Here is a 16753-nt window from a genome sequence, read left to right as displayed (position 1 = left end):
AAACAGATGTTGGTGTACAGATTATTTAGTGAGTACTGAGTTCCTTTATCATCTGTTTCATCTGAAGAATTATACATGCTCCTTAAGTGGCCTGAGCTCTGATAAACAACAGTTGTCAGATTGGATGGTTGCTGATTTACACAATTTAGATTATGAAAGTGTATTGTTTGATATAAATTAGATGGTTAGTAAATTGTAACCTTTCCACAAAATAAATTAGCCTTTTTATTTTTTTTTTCAGGGGGAGGAAGTGGGGGCAGGGGCACTTGTTCTTCTGTCTTTTTATGAAGTCATTTGATATTCCAGTGTGACCAAAAAATGAAGCTGGATGAATAAGTGGTATCACTGCTGCTTCTTATGTGTTATAGACAAGCTATATCCTGCTTCAGATGGGAGCCGTAGTAGTCCTAAGCTGTTCTACAGGCAGTAGAGAGCGTTGTATGCCTTTAGAAATCTGAATTGCTCTCTGAAAATGTCAATCTGTTTTCATCAACTATGGAATAATATTATGGTGTATTATTACATTAACTCTAGAACAAGTTGAAGTAATCAGTTATAATGTGATTATTTTGCCAAATTATTAACAGTGTCTGTGGAAGGAGTTTGGGATGTGAAAAACCATTTCTACATTAGAAGCATGAAGCCAGTGTCACAGAACAGAAGCAATTTCCTTTTACAGCCTCGATTCTACTCAAGACATGCAAGAATAAAAAGTAAGAGTCAGTAACAAGAAACTTTCACTATATCACCTCATTTTTAAGTTGCAGGGCACCTTTCTGCAGAGCTAAGCCACCTCTTCCTTTAGTAAGTAGCCAACAGACTTGAAATCTTTGCATAACAAAGCTGTTTAGGACTGCTGTGTTGAGTCACCTTATTTCATATTCTGAAACCTCTTGTAAATATGTGGAATGATCACTTGTTTCCTACTGGTGGGTGGTAAGTGTTGGTTTCATGTTCATAATGAACTTTACTTGCTGTTCTTAACATCCAACCTTAACAAATGCAATTCTTTGGAAAAGCCCCCCTCCAACACACCTCCTGAAAAGAGCTTGAACTAGGTAACCTTTCAGGCATTTCAGAATTTGCCTGCAATGGTCAGCTAATGCTCTGGGGAGTGCATTTCTTTCTTTACAGTCTGTGGAGCGTGGCTTTTGTGGAGCAGACCTGTTCCTTATAAGCCAGTAGATTTTAGTCCTCTACATGTGCCCACCTTCTCTCCTTCAGTGAAATGTATTAGCTTTATTTATTTATTAGAAGAGAAAAAAAAATTCTTTACAGAATGAGTAATCAGGCATTGGAATGGGCTGCCCAGAGAGGTGGTGGATTCACCATCCCTGGAGATTTTTAAATGCAGATTGGACGTGGCGCTGAGTGCCATGATCTGGTAAATGGACTAGAGTTGGACCAAGGGTTGGACTCGATGATCTCGGAGGTCTTTTCCAACCCAATCAATTCTATGATTCTATGATTCTATGAAAAACTCTAACCCCAAGGAAATTGAGTTTGTTAGCTTGGTAAGAGGAATATTTTTAGCGCTATAGCCTTGCAGCATATTTTGCCTTTAAATGAATCTTCTTCCCAAGTTCTCACAGGCTAGTGGTTTAAAAATACAAGTAGGTGCATGACTAGCACCTCTTTCTTCCAATCTTGAGCTTGTGGGATCTGAAGATAGTGGCATCTTAGTCACAACAGCAGCATGAATTAAGTTATTACTGGTATAAGAACTGTTAAACCAATACAGCCTTCTGACACACTGCCTTTACTTTAGAGTTACTACTTGTAGGAACATTTTGGTTATAGAGCAGGCCTAAAATACAACTAAAGAATGACTCAGTTTTGATATGTTGGCATAATTTTAAAACTCATGTGCCTCAGGCAAGCAGAGTTTTCAAAGATCATGATCTCCTCCATTTTCTCCATGATCCATGAAGAAAGAACAGCTTTAAAACAAAGCAGTTTATTCAAATTGATGTAGATGCTGAAATTATGGGATCTGTTGGTTTTCCTTTGGGAATTTAGATCTACCTTCATTCTCAGGGATTGCAAGTGGTGCTGTCCTCACTAGCTATACTCTTGTTCTGCAGTGGAACAGGTATCATGAGAGAAGTGACTGAAAAGATACATGACAGGACAAAAAATTGGGAGCAATCTGGCTTCAGCTCCTGTATTCACCAAACCATTGCCATTTACACCCCCTCTTCAGTGTAAGCACCTGGGAAAGAAGTGAGGGAGTGATATGCTAGCTGGGAGATGGAGTAGGTACAGGTATGGAAATTGACAAGAAGAAACAGGTGTTTCTAGAGATGAGCCCACTGTGTTTAGTGCCAGAAGGAGAGGAATGAGCAAAAGGAAAAGGAAGAAGCACTGACAAGGGGAACGGAAGAGGAGATACAGAACAGAAGGTCAGGAATTCCTGAAGGGAACTGAAGATAGGAGAACACAGTGAGCAACACAGAAACTGTAAGAAATTATGGGAAAAGATGTAGGAGATATAAATAGAAGAGAAAAAAAGAACAAAACATATATCCACATAGCTGAATTTACCAAAGTTAATGCATTTTTCTTCTCACTTTTACTGTCTTTCCCTAAAAGTGACTGGTGTTTTGGGGGGCTCACTATGTAGTGTCTCATCCATCCTGAGAGCAGATCTTGTTTTTTTTACAGATTGTTGAACTTAAGTGCTTTGAAGAACCGAGTCTGCTTTGATGTGTCAAATGAAACATCAGAATGACTCGCTATCTCTGGAAATGTGGATCTGTACTTCTAGGATTTTGAATAAAATTCTACCTGAATATGGAGCTATTTCCTATTTGTTGTTTCATTCCTATCCTCATGATCCTTTTTAATCTGATGTTTTAATTAGCCAAATCTGATCTGTATTTCAGCCAGTGATGAAGATGCCACAATCCAAAGGTTACAGAATGTCCTTGCTGGCAAAAATTCAACTGTGAAATTCAATATTTTCATAGTCTTCTCTGTTGCAAAGGGATTCTAAGTTACAGCAGAGGATTGTAATGTAATTAAAGAGATGCTTTAAAATGTTTAGACTGAATTCATCCATTAAACTGAGCATTTTAGAAGGAAAGAGTGTGTGATTTGGTATCTAGCCTGATTTAATTACAGTTTAACATAAATAAGCCTTTCTCTATATAAGCGTTATCACAGTATCAGAGAACCAGAGGCAGCATGGAAACTGAAATAACTTGTCGCTTACTCTCACTCTTAAGCCATTAATACAATGAGGTAACACCAGATGATCATTAGTTTGTTTTGTATTATCATGCCACTTACGAAACAAACGTGGATCCTTCTAGGTATTGTGTAAAACCAGAAGGAGAGCAACAAGGCTGGTGAAGGGACTGGAGCACAAGTCCTACGGGGAGAGGCTGAGGGAGCTGAGATTGTTTAGCCTGGAGAAGAGGAGGGTCAGAGGTGACCTCATCACTGTCTAGAACTACCTGAAGGGAAGTTCTAGCCAGGTGGGGGTTGGTCTCTTCTCCCAGGCACTCAGCAATAGGACAAAGGGGCACGGGCTCAAGCTCTGCCAGGGGAAATTGAAGGTGGAGATCAGAAAAAAATTCTTTCCAGAGAGAGTAATCAGGCATTGGAATGACCTGCCCAGAGAGGGGGTGGATTCACCATCCCTGGCGTTTTTTAAACTGAGATTGGACGTGGCACTGAGTGCCATGATCTGGTAAATGGACTGGAGTTGGACCAAGGGTTGGACTATATGATCTCAGAGGTCTCTTCCAACCCAACTGATTCTGTGATTCTCTGATTCTATGAAAAAATACTTTGAATGGTCATGTGTGGGCGGTAACAGTGAGTGTATCCCTTAAGTAATGCAGGTTACAGTTCTCATAGCCAATGAGAGGCTGTGATGTATGTAAGGTGAATTGATTAACCAATAATGTAGAGGCATGTTGGATGTGAGAGAGAACATAAAAGGTGTGGATGTTACTGCATGAGGGTTGGATGATCTAATAGGAACTACTAGGGGCTACTTCTACTACTACTATGAGCTGTGAGGAACTGTCTGTTAACTATCTTAAATAAACTCTCTAAGTTGTAAGCCTTCTGATCAAGCCTTCTGATGTCTGCTGTGCTGGAGCTCTTCTGACTGTCATCCACAGCTCCTCTGATTGGGACTAAGGGGCGCACCCCAATACTTGGTGACCCCTATACTTGGTGACCCCTATAGTCATGGATGATTGGAGGGTGCATCAGAGACAAGAGTGGCCTTTGCAGATCTGTAATAGCTTCAGTGCTTTGGTAGCAGGTGAGAGGCTTAAAGCTCTCTCCAGCAAAGCATCTGAGTTGGCAGAGCCTGAGTCACGTAAGAGGAAGTGAAGAGTGATCATAGTTGGAGACTTCCTGCTGTGCGAGACGAAAGCTCCCATTTGTTACCAGAACATGCTGTCTGGGGAGGTGTATTGTGGGATAGATCTGAAATGATGTGGAGAGCATGCTGAACCTTGTCTGGGCCTCAGACTTTTACTCCCTGCTCCTCCATAGGGTCACCAGTGATGCTTCCAGTGGAGACATGAAGTGTGTTGGGCATGACTATGTTGCTATAGGGTGAGGCAAAGACATAGGTGTCCAGGTGATTTCTCCTCAATCCTAATGGTGGGGATATAGGGCTGGAGGAATAGATGGATCCTGCAGCTCAGCAATTGTTTGCACAGCTAGTGTTGAAATGGCGAGGTGGTTTTTAGGACTATGGGATGTCTTCTCTTTGAGGACTAAGAACTGATAGGAAGAGATGAGATTCACCTCAGCAAGTGGAGCAAAAGCTGTATTTGTACCATACCTAGAAGGATCCATGATTGGTTCCTAAGGGCTGTGACAGCATGACATATACGGAGCAAAGATCATTGCCTGGTCAACCTGGGGAGGAGAACTGTGAGTAGAAGTGACAGGAGAGGGAGGAGACAAACCACAAACAAGTGATGGACCTTGTGGACTAGGTTGGCAGACATGATATTTCCTGTCTTTTATGTTTAACAGTCCATCTTAATGATTGGTCTTTGCCATATTTCTAGAATAATTGCAGTACATTCCCAAATTAATAATACTTAGCACTTATCCTACAGTCTCCATTCCCAGAATTCTTTCCAGATAACTCTCCAGCACATTTGTGGTATAAACAAGTCTTCCTGACTTGAATTTTAAAAAATTCCAGTGAATTTTAAATTACAATGAAAAAAAAAACCTAAGATGGATAGATAAGTTAAAATTAAGGAGCTACTTATTCCCAACTATACCTCAGGTTGATAATTCACATTCCTAAGGTGTGTGTGGTGGGTTGACCTTGGCTGGATAACTTGTGCCCACTAGAGCCACACTATCACAGCCTCCTTTAGTCATCTACCTGCTTCAGCATGGGGTCCTCGAGGGGCTGCAGGTGGATCTCTGCTTCCCCATGGACCTCCATGGGCTGCAGAGGCACAGTTGCCTCATCATGATCTGCCCCACGGGCTGCAGGAGAACCTCTGCTCTGTTGCCTGGAGCACCTCCTGTCCTTCCTTCTGCACTGACCTTGGGGTCTGCAGGGCTACTGCTCTCACATATTCTCACTCCTCTCTTCTCTTGCTGCATTTGCTTCGGTGCATTACGTTTTATTCCTTAAATTTCTTATCCCAGAGGTGCTACAACCAATGGTGAAGACCTCAGCCTTGGCCAGCGGTGGGTCCTTCCCAGAGCCTGCTGGCACTGACTGTGTTAGACATGGGAGAAATGTCTAGAAGCTTCTGACAGAAGCCACCCTTGTAGTCCACCTCCTGATATCAAAACCTTGCCTAAGAGGTGGAGATGGTATTTGTTTCTTGGGCTCTCAGTTTCTCAGGAAGTATCTAAACTGCACTGAGTATTGTTAAAAAGGAAGTCTCAGTGACAACTTTGCGAAGGTAGAAGTTGTTCCCCTTTGCTTTTTTTACAATTATCTTTGAATGAAACTGGATGTTTGTTCTTTGATTGTCTGCAGCTGTACTCTGACACTGAAAGTTTGTTTTTATTTTTGTATCAGTGAGAAGGGAGAAAAAATACCCCAAACCAAAACAACCCCTCAGCTGGCTCCAAGCCCAACTCTTCTGCACTTCCATTTGACTTCTAAATGAAAAAAGTTATTGGCACTGAAAATTGTATCTGAGGCACTAGAGGTGTAGCTACTTTTGAAAACATTATTCTCACTTTTTAGATGCAAATTTGACCAAGAATTAAACAAAAATGTTTGAAAACACTGGGGGTTTCAGATAGAGGCTTTGATTAAACTTGTTGCACCTTGCTTCTGTTCCTTGTTTTGTTTTTATCCCACTTCCACCTCCTTGCTTTGTCATTCTTTTTCATATGTTTCCTATTTTAAAGTTTTCCAAATGAAAAGACTTTCTGCTTCTATCCTGGATTCCTGCACTAGCTCAGTTTTGCTGAATCTCATTTGCTCTTTTTCTCCTTATACCTTTTTGTTCAACCTTGTACAACAGAGAAATGCCCATTAGAAGATTTCTACTAAGTATATTACTTCAATTATGAGGTCTGGATAATTCATACCTAGTCTGATGTATTCATGTTTGTGACCTTTTTATGTGTCTCATCTTTTAGTTGAATAAAACAAAGCAATTTATATAAAAGTATGATTACATCTACACTTCAGTAATGAAGCACAGTAGGAGGAGGATAAGTTATTAAAGCTGTTGGTATTGAGACATCCATAATTAGATTGTATGTGGTTTAGGAGATTTACTTCAAATTAGGGCTAGTTTTCTCTCCTGGACTGAAACATAACCTCATGCTTAAGGTTCAAAGATGTTTGAAGAGAAGCTTTACAACAAATCCTTGCCCTCTGGCCCAGGGGATGCTCACTGGGTAAAATGAGAGTATCAGTGCTGGTGGTACATCCCTGTCGCTGCCACTGTGGCTGTGGAAGATGCAGTCAAGTGCCCAAAGATTGAAATTAATGATAACTGCTAACAAATATCTACAGAGCCAAATTCTGGCTTTCTGGTATCCACGTGTGTGTCCAAGTGTCTGAAGATCATGTGGGTTTGGTAGGGAAATTTTCTGCTCTGATTTTGGCTCTGGTCTACACTGGTGAAGAATAAAGCTGTGTGCTTCAATGGTAGGTTGAAGAGTGTGCTGGACAACGTCCTCCATTCACAGTGTGCACAGTACATTTGTTCATGCCTGTGCCTTGACGTGGAAATGTCAGCTTCACATAGTATTAATCCAACTGTACTCACAGCCGCAAGCAGAACAGTAGTCAGAATATTTTAACATTACATTTGCTGCATGTGCAGTAATGTGAGTTTGTCTGCCCAGAAGCTGTTCATTCAAACAAGACAGGCATCAACTTTCAACTGATTCTTTTATCTCTGGTTATATTTCAGAATTTTAAACTTATAAGCAAAAAGATCATAATCCTGAACATGAAACACTAAGTAATCAAATTACAGGCATTTAAACTTTATGCTGAAATGCAGTATGCAATTTATGCAGAACAGAACTTTTATCACTCTTTTTCACACAGGAATTAGGTTCTTACTTGCAAAAACTTGCATTGAAACCATGGGGACTATTTATGAAGAAGAGACTTCAAAGTAATTCTTAAGTCTCATTTTGGTACCAGAGAGCTACTCTTTGAAGCTGACAACATTTTCTTGGGATGAAAAACTCCACAATGTTTCCCTGGTTGACAGAATGTCTGGATTGATTGCTGTTGCTGAAAACACAATCATGTGTTGCAGTACCTTTTAAACTGCACTTGTAAGACAGTTGACAAATAAATTCAAAGACTTTTCTAGGCCTAAATATTTCTGAAGTTTGACAAAACAGAGTGAGTCAAAGAGGAAGCCAGTTAGGAAACTGTAGGTGAAAACATTTACTGCTGCTAGAAATGGCAAATGTTTAACCTTCAAACAAGCAATTTTTTTTTTATTTTGCAACAGCTTCATTACTAACAGACAGCATTTTATTTTGAATTCCGGACTATCAGCAACATGAGAACTTACTGTGGTTTCCACAGAGCAGTTAAAGCACAGTTCTCCAAGTTGTGTATAAAGCAACAAGAAATCTGTGTGGTCCTCAGTCCACGGGGCTATGTCCTGTGCTAGTTTATCTTTGAAGCAGACAAAACCAGATGTGTTCCCTGTGGGAGGTCTTCCAGCATCTGGCAATGCTACTCAGCCTTCATTGTGTTGTACTTCTCAGTGATGTCCATGGAATTCTTCACGAGTCAGAGTGAACAAGACTGCTTGACAAAACCCTACCAGCACAGAGTAGCTGATGCGATTGTGTATTGTGGCAGAAATGAGGCAAAGTAGAGCTGATGTGTGTTACTGCCCAGCTGGTAGTTATTCTCTAGAAGAGAAATGAAATGAGATATTAAAAAGGCAAAAGAAGCTCCTCACCTATACACAGATCTGAGGACACCTATTTTAACCTTAGTCCTGACAGTGAGGTCAGTCAACAGCAACTCATCATATCTGGCTTTTAAGGTTACTTCACCAAAATTTCTAGGAGGCTTCTAGACTTGTAGATGAAGGCATATCTACCATCACTTTCAGTAGTGACTATGATGAATAGCTAATTAAAATATATTTCTGCTATTTCCCATATTGTGAGGGGTTTAAAGACAGAAGCAATAAAACAGTTGGATCTGTAATTTGTAAAAATTTTAAAATATGCCTTAAATATGTGTTGCATCATGCTCTACATATAGATTCTATAAAGATTTTTGAACTAGTTGACTACATCCAACATGTAAATATAATGTAAACATGTATTTAGTTTCCACAGAGGCAGGTGTAACATGAAAATTAACTTAAGATGACTGTATTACTCATAGAAACATTTTAGGCTACTGTCCTCTCATCTTGAATTGATGTAATTCTTATTTGTCTAAATAAAATAAATATAAATTATTATAATAATGGATAGTATTGCTGTATATACAATCAAAACTAAGTTTGGATTTCAGTAATAGCTTTCTTTCATATGCATTAAAGAGCTTTAACTGACATTGTGTTGAGGAATATAGAAAGCCTTGTTTTGATTTTATGCTAAATAATTCAGCAGATTTGTTTCTGTATGACAATAGTCTTAATGTGGATGCCATTGCAGTGCAGCTGAACATCACACTGATGTTTCACTGTGAGACTGCAAAAAATCAAAGGTGTCTAGGCAACTCTCACTGTGTATACTCACAAGGAAAGCATATTTTTTGCCTTTCAAATTTGTCACTACTTGATTTATAATCATTTCCATATTAACTTGTCCTGAAACATTTCATAAATGTTAAATTAATGCCAACATTTTTGTTGACTTACCATAGCAGGATCAGGCCTTGCATCATTAATGAACCGGTTAGGCTTTGGGTTTGAAATGGCTTAGCAGCAAGTCTTCAAGCAATGGAAATGAAAACATGACTAGACAAAGACTCCTCCAAATCATATATCAGTGCTGAAAGTTCCTGAAGGAAAGTAAGAACTGTCATTGCAGCTGATATGATCAAATTTATTGAGTGAACCAGAATTCCACAGAAGTCAATTGAGCTCTCCTCACTTTCATGAGTCCTGGATTTCTCACATAATCTGCAAAAATGTCTGAACATACAAAATTACTAAGGAAGAGTTTTCAGACCACTTTCAATTTTTAATTAAGGCCGACTAGGGATTGTATTCCTTTTAGGTAATGTTCATTGTATTCATGTGCTCTATATTGAATCTAGGTACAGCTCAAGGCCTTAGGATTTTACCCTCCCTTAGTGCTGTATTTCTGTATTTGAAGGTTTCTACTGTGGAAAAGTAACTTTCCCATATTCCCATTTTGTGACTAAAATCACTGTTATTTGCCAAGACAGGTGCTATGTTTATGGCACTAAGACTTTCTGGTAATATTGGCTATCTCACTATTTTGCAGAAATTACTAGGTTGGAAAGCAAGTTTGATATCTTGACTCATGCAACTTCCATTCAGAGAGGCTTTAATAGACTTGGACTGAGCCAAGAGAAACCTCGAGAAGTTTGGCAAGCAGAAAGAGCAAGTTCGGCATGAGGAATAGAAAACTCGCATCACTGGTACAGGCAGGGAACTGGCTGGCTGATAAACAATCATGCTGGAAATTACCTGGGAGCTACATGAGTATCAAGTTGAGTATGAGCTGTGGGGATCCACACTTGTTCAGGGGAAGAGTGTGAGGAGTCCTGCACCTGAGGAGGAAGGAGCAGCAGAGAAAACGTGATGAACTGACTGAAGCCCCATTCCCCATCTCCCTGTGCCGCTACTGGGGAGGAGGCACAGAAATCTCGAGTCGAGTTGAGCCCAGCAAGGGGGAGTGAGAGAGGGGAAGATGTTTTTCAGTTTTGGTTTAATCTCTCATTATACCACTCTGATTTGATAGGCAATGAATTAATTTCCCTAAGTACCTTTGCCCGTGACAGTAATTGCCGAATGTTCTCTCCCTGACCGTATCTCGACCCACGACCCTTTAGTTATATTTTCTCCCCCTTGCCCAGATGATGAGTGCAGTGACACAGTGGCTGCGATAATCCCCCGGCACCCAGCCATGGTCAGCGCACTACAGGTCCCAGGGCGCGGGTGCCCTGAGCCCTCTGGTGAGCATCCTCACGGCCATTCCTGTGCGTGCCAGGCTACGGGCTCTGCCCAGGGGAACCCTTCCCGACTGCGGTGAAACAAATCCCCTCTGCAGCCCCGAGCAGGTGCCGAGCAACCGAGCAGCCCAGGGCGCAGGGGCTGCTGTCACTGCGCTGCGCTGCCGGGGCTGCGGTGGCGGAGCGGCCGCACGGGGGAGGCGGTGAGTCCGCGGACCCGCCGGGAGCCCGAGCTGCGCTCTCCCCGCGGGCGGAGCGGCGGCTGTCGGGGGCGGGCGGGGCGAGGCGGCACCAGGGCCGGGGGTGGCGGGGGGAGGACGGGCCGGCATGGCCGGGAGGGGCGGTGGTACCGGCACCTCCCCGCAGCCGGGGCCGGGCGTGGGGGCCGAGCGGCGGCGGCGGCAGCAGCCCCAGCCCCGCGATGCGCTGCCCGGCCCCGGCGCCGCTGCCGCTCTGCGAGGGGCAGAGCGGGGGCAGCGGGCGGCGGGGATGGAGGCGGCCCCGCGGCGCTGCCCCGGCTGCCGCTGGCGGCGGTGGCGGCGGCGGTGGCGGCGCTGGGCGCTGGCGGCCGGGCTGCTGGGCGTCGCCGCCGCGTTCGCCCTGTACGCCGCGCTGCCGGAGCCGGCCCGGGCGGGCGGCGAGGCAGTCACCGTGCTGCTGTGGTGGGAGCCCTTCGGCCGCCCGCGGCGCTTGGCCGACTGCCGGCGGCGCTACAACATCAGCGGCTGCCGGCTTAGCGCCGACCGCAGCCGGCTCGGCGAGGCGCAGGCGGTGCTCTTCCACCACCGCGACCTGGCGCGGCACGGCCCCGGGGGGCTGCCCCGCGGGCCCCCGCCGCGGCCCCCGCGCCAGCGCTGGGTCTGGATGAACTTCGAGTCGCCGTCGCACTCGCCCGGCCTGCAGGGACTCGCCGGGCTCTTCAACTGGACCATGTCCTACCGCCGCGATTCCGACGTGTTCGTGCCCTACGGGTACCTCTACGCCCCGCCAGCGCCTCGGCCCTTCGTGCTGCCCCGCAAGACGCGGCTGGTGGCCTGGGTGATCAGCAACTGGAACGAGGAGCACGCCCGGGTGCGCTACTACCGCCAGCTGAAGGAGCACCTGCCCATCGACGTGTACGGGGCGCGGGGGATGGAGCTGGCCGAGGGCGGCGTGGTGGAGACCGTCTCAGCCTACAAGTTCTACCTGGCCTTCGAGAACTCCCAGCACACCGACTACATCACCGAGAAGCTCTGGAGAAACGCCTTCTGCGCCAGCGCCGTGCCCGTCGTCCTCGGACCCCGCAGGGCCAACTACGAGCACTTCATCCCCCACGACTCCTTCATCCACGTTGATGACTTCTCCAGCCCCCGGCTGCTGGCCACCTACCTGAAATTCCTTGATAAAAACAAACCTAGCTACAGGCGGTACTTTGCCTGGAGGAAGAAGTACGAAGTCCACGTCACCTCGTTCTGGGACGAGCATTTCTGCAAGGTCTGCGAGGCCGTTAGAGCAGCTGGGAGTCAAATCAAGACTGTACAGAATCTGGCCACCTGGTTTGAAAGCTGATGTTCCTGGCTTGCCTGAACAGCCTGGGCCAGTGTCAAGGTATCGGGAAGGATGGCTCTCACAGAGATCATTAGCCAAGGCAGTGCACAGGCGGCTGTCATCGGTGAGAGAGGCATACAGATACAGTGAAACGAGTTGTGAAAAGCCTACCAAAGGAAGATTTTTATTAACGGGAAAATTATGCAAGTACAAAGAAACGTCGTGCCAGATGATTCTTAAAGAATGAAGTTAAATTTCCGAAAGTCATACAGACCTGAAACTTTTAATGTTCTGCACAGCTCAACAGAAATATCTGATGCCAAGTTCTTCAGCTGTACAGCTGAAACCAATTTTGTCGGCTATGACAACTTCCTGGACTGTGAAACTTCCTCTGCTTGCAGGGGATACATGATCAATGCTGGCCTTCTGTACTCCTAAGACAAAAGTGAATGTTTTAAACTGATTTTTATGTGTGTGAAAGCTATTTGCACACACATTCTGAGCCGCAAGTTTTGAATGCAAGAATGTAATGATGCAGCAGCACCTTTTAACAGTGTTTGAAACTGCAGCAGCCAGCGAATAATGCTTTGAACAAAATAATTGTTCCATTTTAGGAAAAAGTGTATGTAAGGGACTGAAGCTGAGCGGACAAACAGCTCAGATGATGTAAAGCATTTCTTCCGCTGCCTACTGAAACCATAGGCATGTTTATCCTGTAAGAAAGTAGAGTAGAACTCTACAGGGAAAGACAGATTGTAGGAAAAAAAGTTACAGTATTTCCACCCTCCCTTTATTCAAGAATTAGAAAATGTTTACAGGAATCTACATGTTTTTCTCTGCAAAATTATTGCCATACACAAAATGTAGGGAAAGTCTCAGAATGGCAGGGTTTTATTACTATTTTAAATATGTATACAGAAAGTCTAACTTATTTCTCTAGAATCAATAGGCTGTGCTGTTGCGTAGGAACTGTTTAGGTTTATGGCACGCATTTTTAAAATTCTTCTGGGCGATGGACTACTTAGAATGCTGCTTGGCTGTCTGTAAAATAATAATTACCAAAGAACCTGCAAAACTTCCCAAATATTTCCCTTTCAAAATTAAAATTACTGTAAAGATCTAGACTTTTGGTAAAATACAGATTGTCTGAGGAAAGAATATCAAAAGGGAAGGATTTGCAGTATTTTTTCTCTTTGGATTTGTGGGTTGTTTTCTTGCTCAGTTTTTTAATCAATAAGTAAGGTCTTAAGATAGAACTTCTTTCAGTGCCTGTCTGGAACATTTACATTAGATATTCCCTTTTAGACTGACATTTTGCTGCAGTCATCCTAGTAGTTGTTCTCTGGTTACTTTTTGGTTACATGTAATTTTGCTCAGGGAAACTTCAGTTACAATTACACATCCTTGGGAAGTTGAGCCCTCATGTATCCTTTGCAACTGTAAGGTTCAGTGGCACAGAAAGGGTGACCTACAAGGGTCGTGCTCAAATGATTAAGGTATTAATTCAGCTCCTTTTTAATGAGCTGGATAATCCATCCAGTTCCTCAGAGACTTCATTTGTAGCAAAATCATAGGCACAAAACAGATGGAGAAAGAAGAAAGTCAATTGCAAACAAGAGATGGGCATCAGAACGGGCAAGTTTACTGGCATTTGTGAGTCATATTTAGGTTAGGAAGAGATTAGATTTGACTTAAGCAGTATGGGATGTTGGGTGAGTGCTTTTAAGGTTTTTGAGCCTCTTGTAATTTATTTTAAATGTTCCCCATGATTAGGGATGCATGGAATCAAGGATTACTGGAAAAAGAACTACTACTACTAATAATGACGTTCATTAATAATTTGTGTAGATTTTCCAGATCAGATCTTGCAGGCTTCTGCATTTATTTCCTTTTTCTTTTGTGCAAGGAAGGATAGCCGAATGTACTTAATGGAGCTTTCTGTTGTTAATGCCAGAGTTGCTGTAGCATGTCTATTGGGAGAGGAAAGAAGACAGTCTACACAACGTAGAGTGTAGTAGGGATGGTACCTAAAGCTGTGCTTTCACTTCAACAGGTATGAAGTGATTTTTTAAAGTAAAAGCCTTTTCTTCATGGCATGCTCATCTGTTTCTCTGCCAGTGTTTACTATGACTATGACCAATGTCCCATGACATTGGTTTGGTAATTTTTAAAAGGTGGTGTAATGTTAACAGTAATAGCTAAGTGTTGGGATAGTAGAATCTTTCTTTCTTTGAATTTATTATTTCCTTTTTTCCTATTCTGTTTTTAATCACTGTTTATATAAATGTATACAAAACCTCGAACTCAAAGGTGGTGAACTAATATTTAAGATTGCACTACTTTTTATCAGTGTGCTGAAAATAGTGCATTTTTTAGTGTTTTCTGAAAGTTTCCAGGTACACAGTTCTGTGTAATCATTAGTAATGCTGCAAGGAAAAGATCAGGCTACAGAAGCATGGAAATTTCCAGAGATCACAAATGTTAATTGTTTTTCTCAGCCTCTCTAAGAAAAGCAGTTGAAATATTTGAGTTTTATAAAATTCAGAAAAGAGCTATGTAACAATTAAAGCATCATGTTTGAATAAGGCGATTACAATTGCGCAGTATTTATGAGGTATGCATTGAGACTTTCCAAGAATTTTATAGTGGAAACTGCAGGGGTTTTTGTAATTATTGCAGAGAATTTGTTTTGGAAGAAGAGAAGCCTTTTCTAGTGTCATCATTCTTATGAGTGTTGCACACTCTCCCTTTTACATTTGGGAGGAAACTCAGCCCAGGCCTACAGCTGCTGAAGTCAGTGTTACAACATCTCTATAAATCTCTGGCTTTTGGCTCACCCACTCCACTGTTCTACTGTTGCCGGCTTAGAACTGGCTTTTGTAGTTCACTCTGTGGAGCTCCAGTTCAATGATAAATAGAACGTTTGCCTGAGCAAACTGGACCATAGATCAGGCACTAGACTCCCCAGAACACTGCAGATGATGTATACAATCCATCTGTAAAAGATAAGCAAAGTTATTTTCTGTTTTAAGTAGAAAAGTCTTTTTGAGGACATTTTGAAAAAGTGTTTTATTCCATGCCTTAAAATATTGGAGTGAAGGGAGAGAAAGGAAGATTGTTATCTTCTGGGTTTTATAAGGAAAAGAAATAACGTTATTTTTTATTATTATGTAAATGGAATAAGAATTGTGTGATTCTTCAAGCTGCATATTGTATCTCAGGAAATTTTTTACTATAAGTTGTGTTCATCTTCATAGAATGAAGTAACTTTGTACTAATTATATAGATTTACATTCAATAAAATTAAAGAAAGGAAGTAGTGCAAAATTAGCCTGTTTTTTGTCTTACGTGTTTCGAAAGCTGTAGAAAACTGCTTTTTTAGAGAGAATAGATGTCTTTTCATATTTGTTTAATCAATGAAAGTGACCGATTGTTCTGCAAGTAGTCAGACCATTTGAGGTTAGTCATGAAACCTGGTTGTGCCAGGAGAAAAATATTTTCATAGGAGAGGCTATGCTGAGTTATTTTCCATATGAAAATGAGCATTTATTGAAGTTGGATGTCTGTTGGAAAAATTTTTAAGATTTTAAACATTTTAAAGAAAGTAAAAAAATAAACTGTCTCTTGACCCACAGAGAATTTGAATGTGATTAGATTCTTTTTTCCTCCCCTCAAATTTCAAAATGAGACTATATTTTTGTATTCAGCATGTAATGCTACAGTTGCCTTTTTAGCTGCAGGTTTTTTCATGGTTTTTCATCGTTGTCTTCAACTGAGCAATGAAAGACCAAGGACCCTAAGCTTTTGTTAACACTGCTTGTGGTACAGGTGATGGTTTACCTCTCGCTTCATGCATCTTCTGTGTTGCTTGGTGCACAGTATTGAGAAATTTCAACATTTCTGAAACTTCCTGCCTGGCCAGGATAGGGTCAGTGCTACAATCCTCACTTTTGTCCCTTAAGCGATCGATGTTGCATCACCATCACACTGAGCTTTTCTAAGTAGAGCTTAAACCAACTGCTTGCTTACTCTTGTCTGAGAGGGGAAACATTTTTTGTTGCTCTTTTTCTAGGTGTGACTGAACACTGGGTGGGGGAAACAGGTGTAAATATTTTCTTGCCAAACATTGGGTACAGTTTGTTCAAGCTTTTTTGGTGACTCTTAAGTGAGTTATGCCTGATTAAACTCACCCACATGGCTCTCTATCCAACAGTCATATAAAATGGTGTTTGTTTTAAGAGTGTAATGGCCATTTGTAAGGAGCATAGAGCTGACATTCTAAAATCTATTGACAAGAACACAATGACTTAATGTGGATTTAAGTGGTATTTAACTAAAAATAAATCAGGATCCAAGTATAAGAGCCTGTTTCTAATCAGTGAAAAAAAAAAAGTGATTAATTGAATAACTTAGGTGTTGCTTGTAACCAGCTCAGTTTATGCAACCAGTTCAGCTTAACAATTTGTATAATTCTGTATTTTCTTCTGTATGACCATTTAAAAAACAATACCTGAGGTGAGAGTGTCTTTGCCTTCTTTACATTCTGCAGATATTTTGCTTTATGATCTTGAGCTAAATTACTTAAGCTTAAATTTCACAGTGGCAGCTGTTCCTGAGTCTCAC

At 42.2% G+C, this 16753-nt stretch overlaps 1 protein-coding gene and 1 long non-coding RNA gene across 2 annotated transcripts; one reads left to right on the top strand and one right to left on the bottom strand.

The window, feature by feature from the left end:
* Nucleotides 1-7470: 7470 nt before the first annotated feature.
* LOC139672083 (uncharacterized) lies at nt 7471-10195 on the bottom strand. Its single transcript, XR_011697855.1, has 3 exons — nt 10119-10195; nt 9321-9463; nt 7471-8352 (listed from the first exon to the last, which is right to left on the bottom strand). It is a non-coding gene; the product is annotated as an uncharacterized lncRNA (long non-coding RNA).
* Nucleotides 10196-10930: 735 nt separating this feature from the next.
* Nucleotides 10931-16079, top strand: FUT4 (fucosyltransferase 4). The gene has a single exon (XM_071555562.1). It carries the CDS (start codon nt 10931-10933, stop codon nt 12149-12151), a length of 1221 nt encoding a protein of 406 aa, XP_071411663.1. The 3' UTR covers nt 12152-16079.
* Nucleotides 16080-16753: the final 674 nt, after the last annotated feature.

Source organism: Pithys albifrons, chromosome 1, assembly GCF_047495875.1.
Source record: "Pithys albifrons albifrons isolate INPA30051 chromosome 1, PitAlb_v1, whole genome shotgun sequence".
In the NCBI taxonomy this organism is placed as follows: domain Eukaryota; kingdom Metazoa; phylum Chordata; class Aves; order Passeriformes; family Thamnophilidae; genus Pithys; species Pithys albifrons.
The sequence above is the reverse complement of the archived record's forward strand: the minus strand, read 5'-3'. Positions and strand labels throughout refer to the sequence as shown.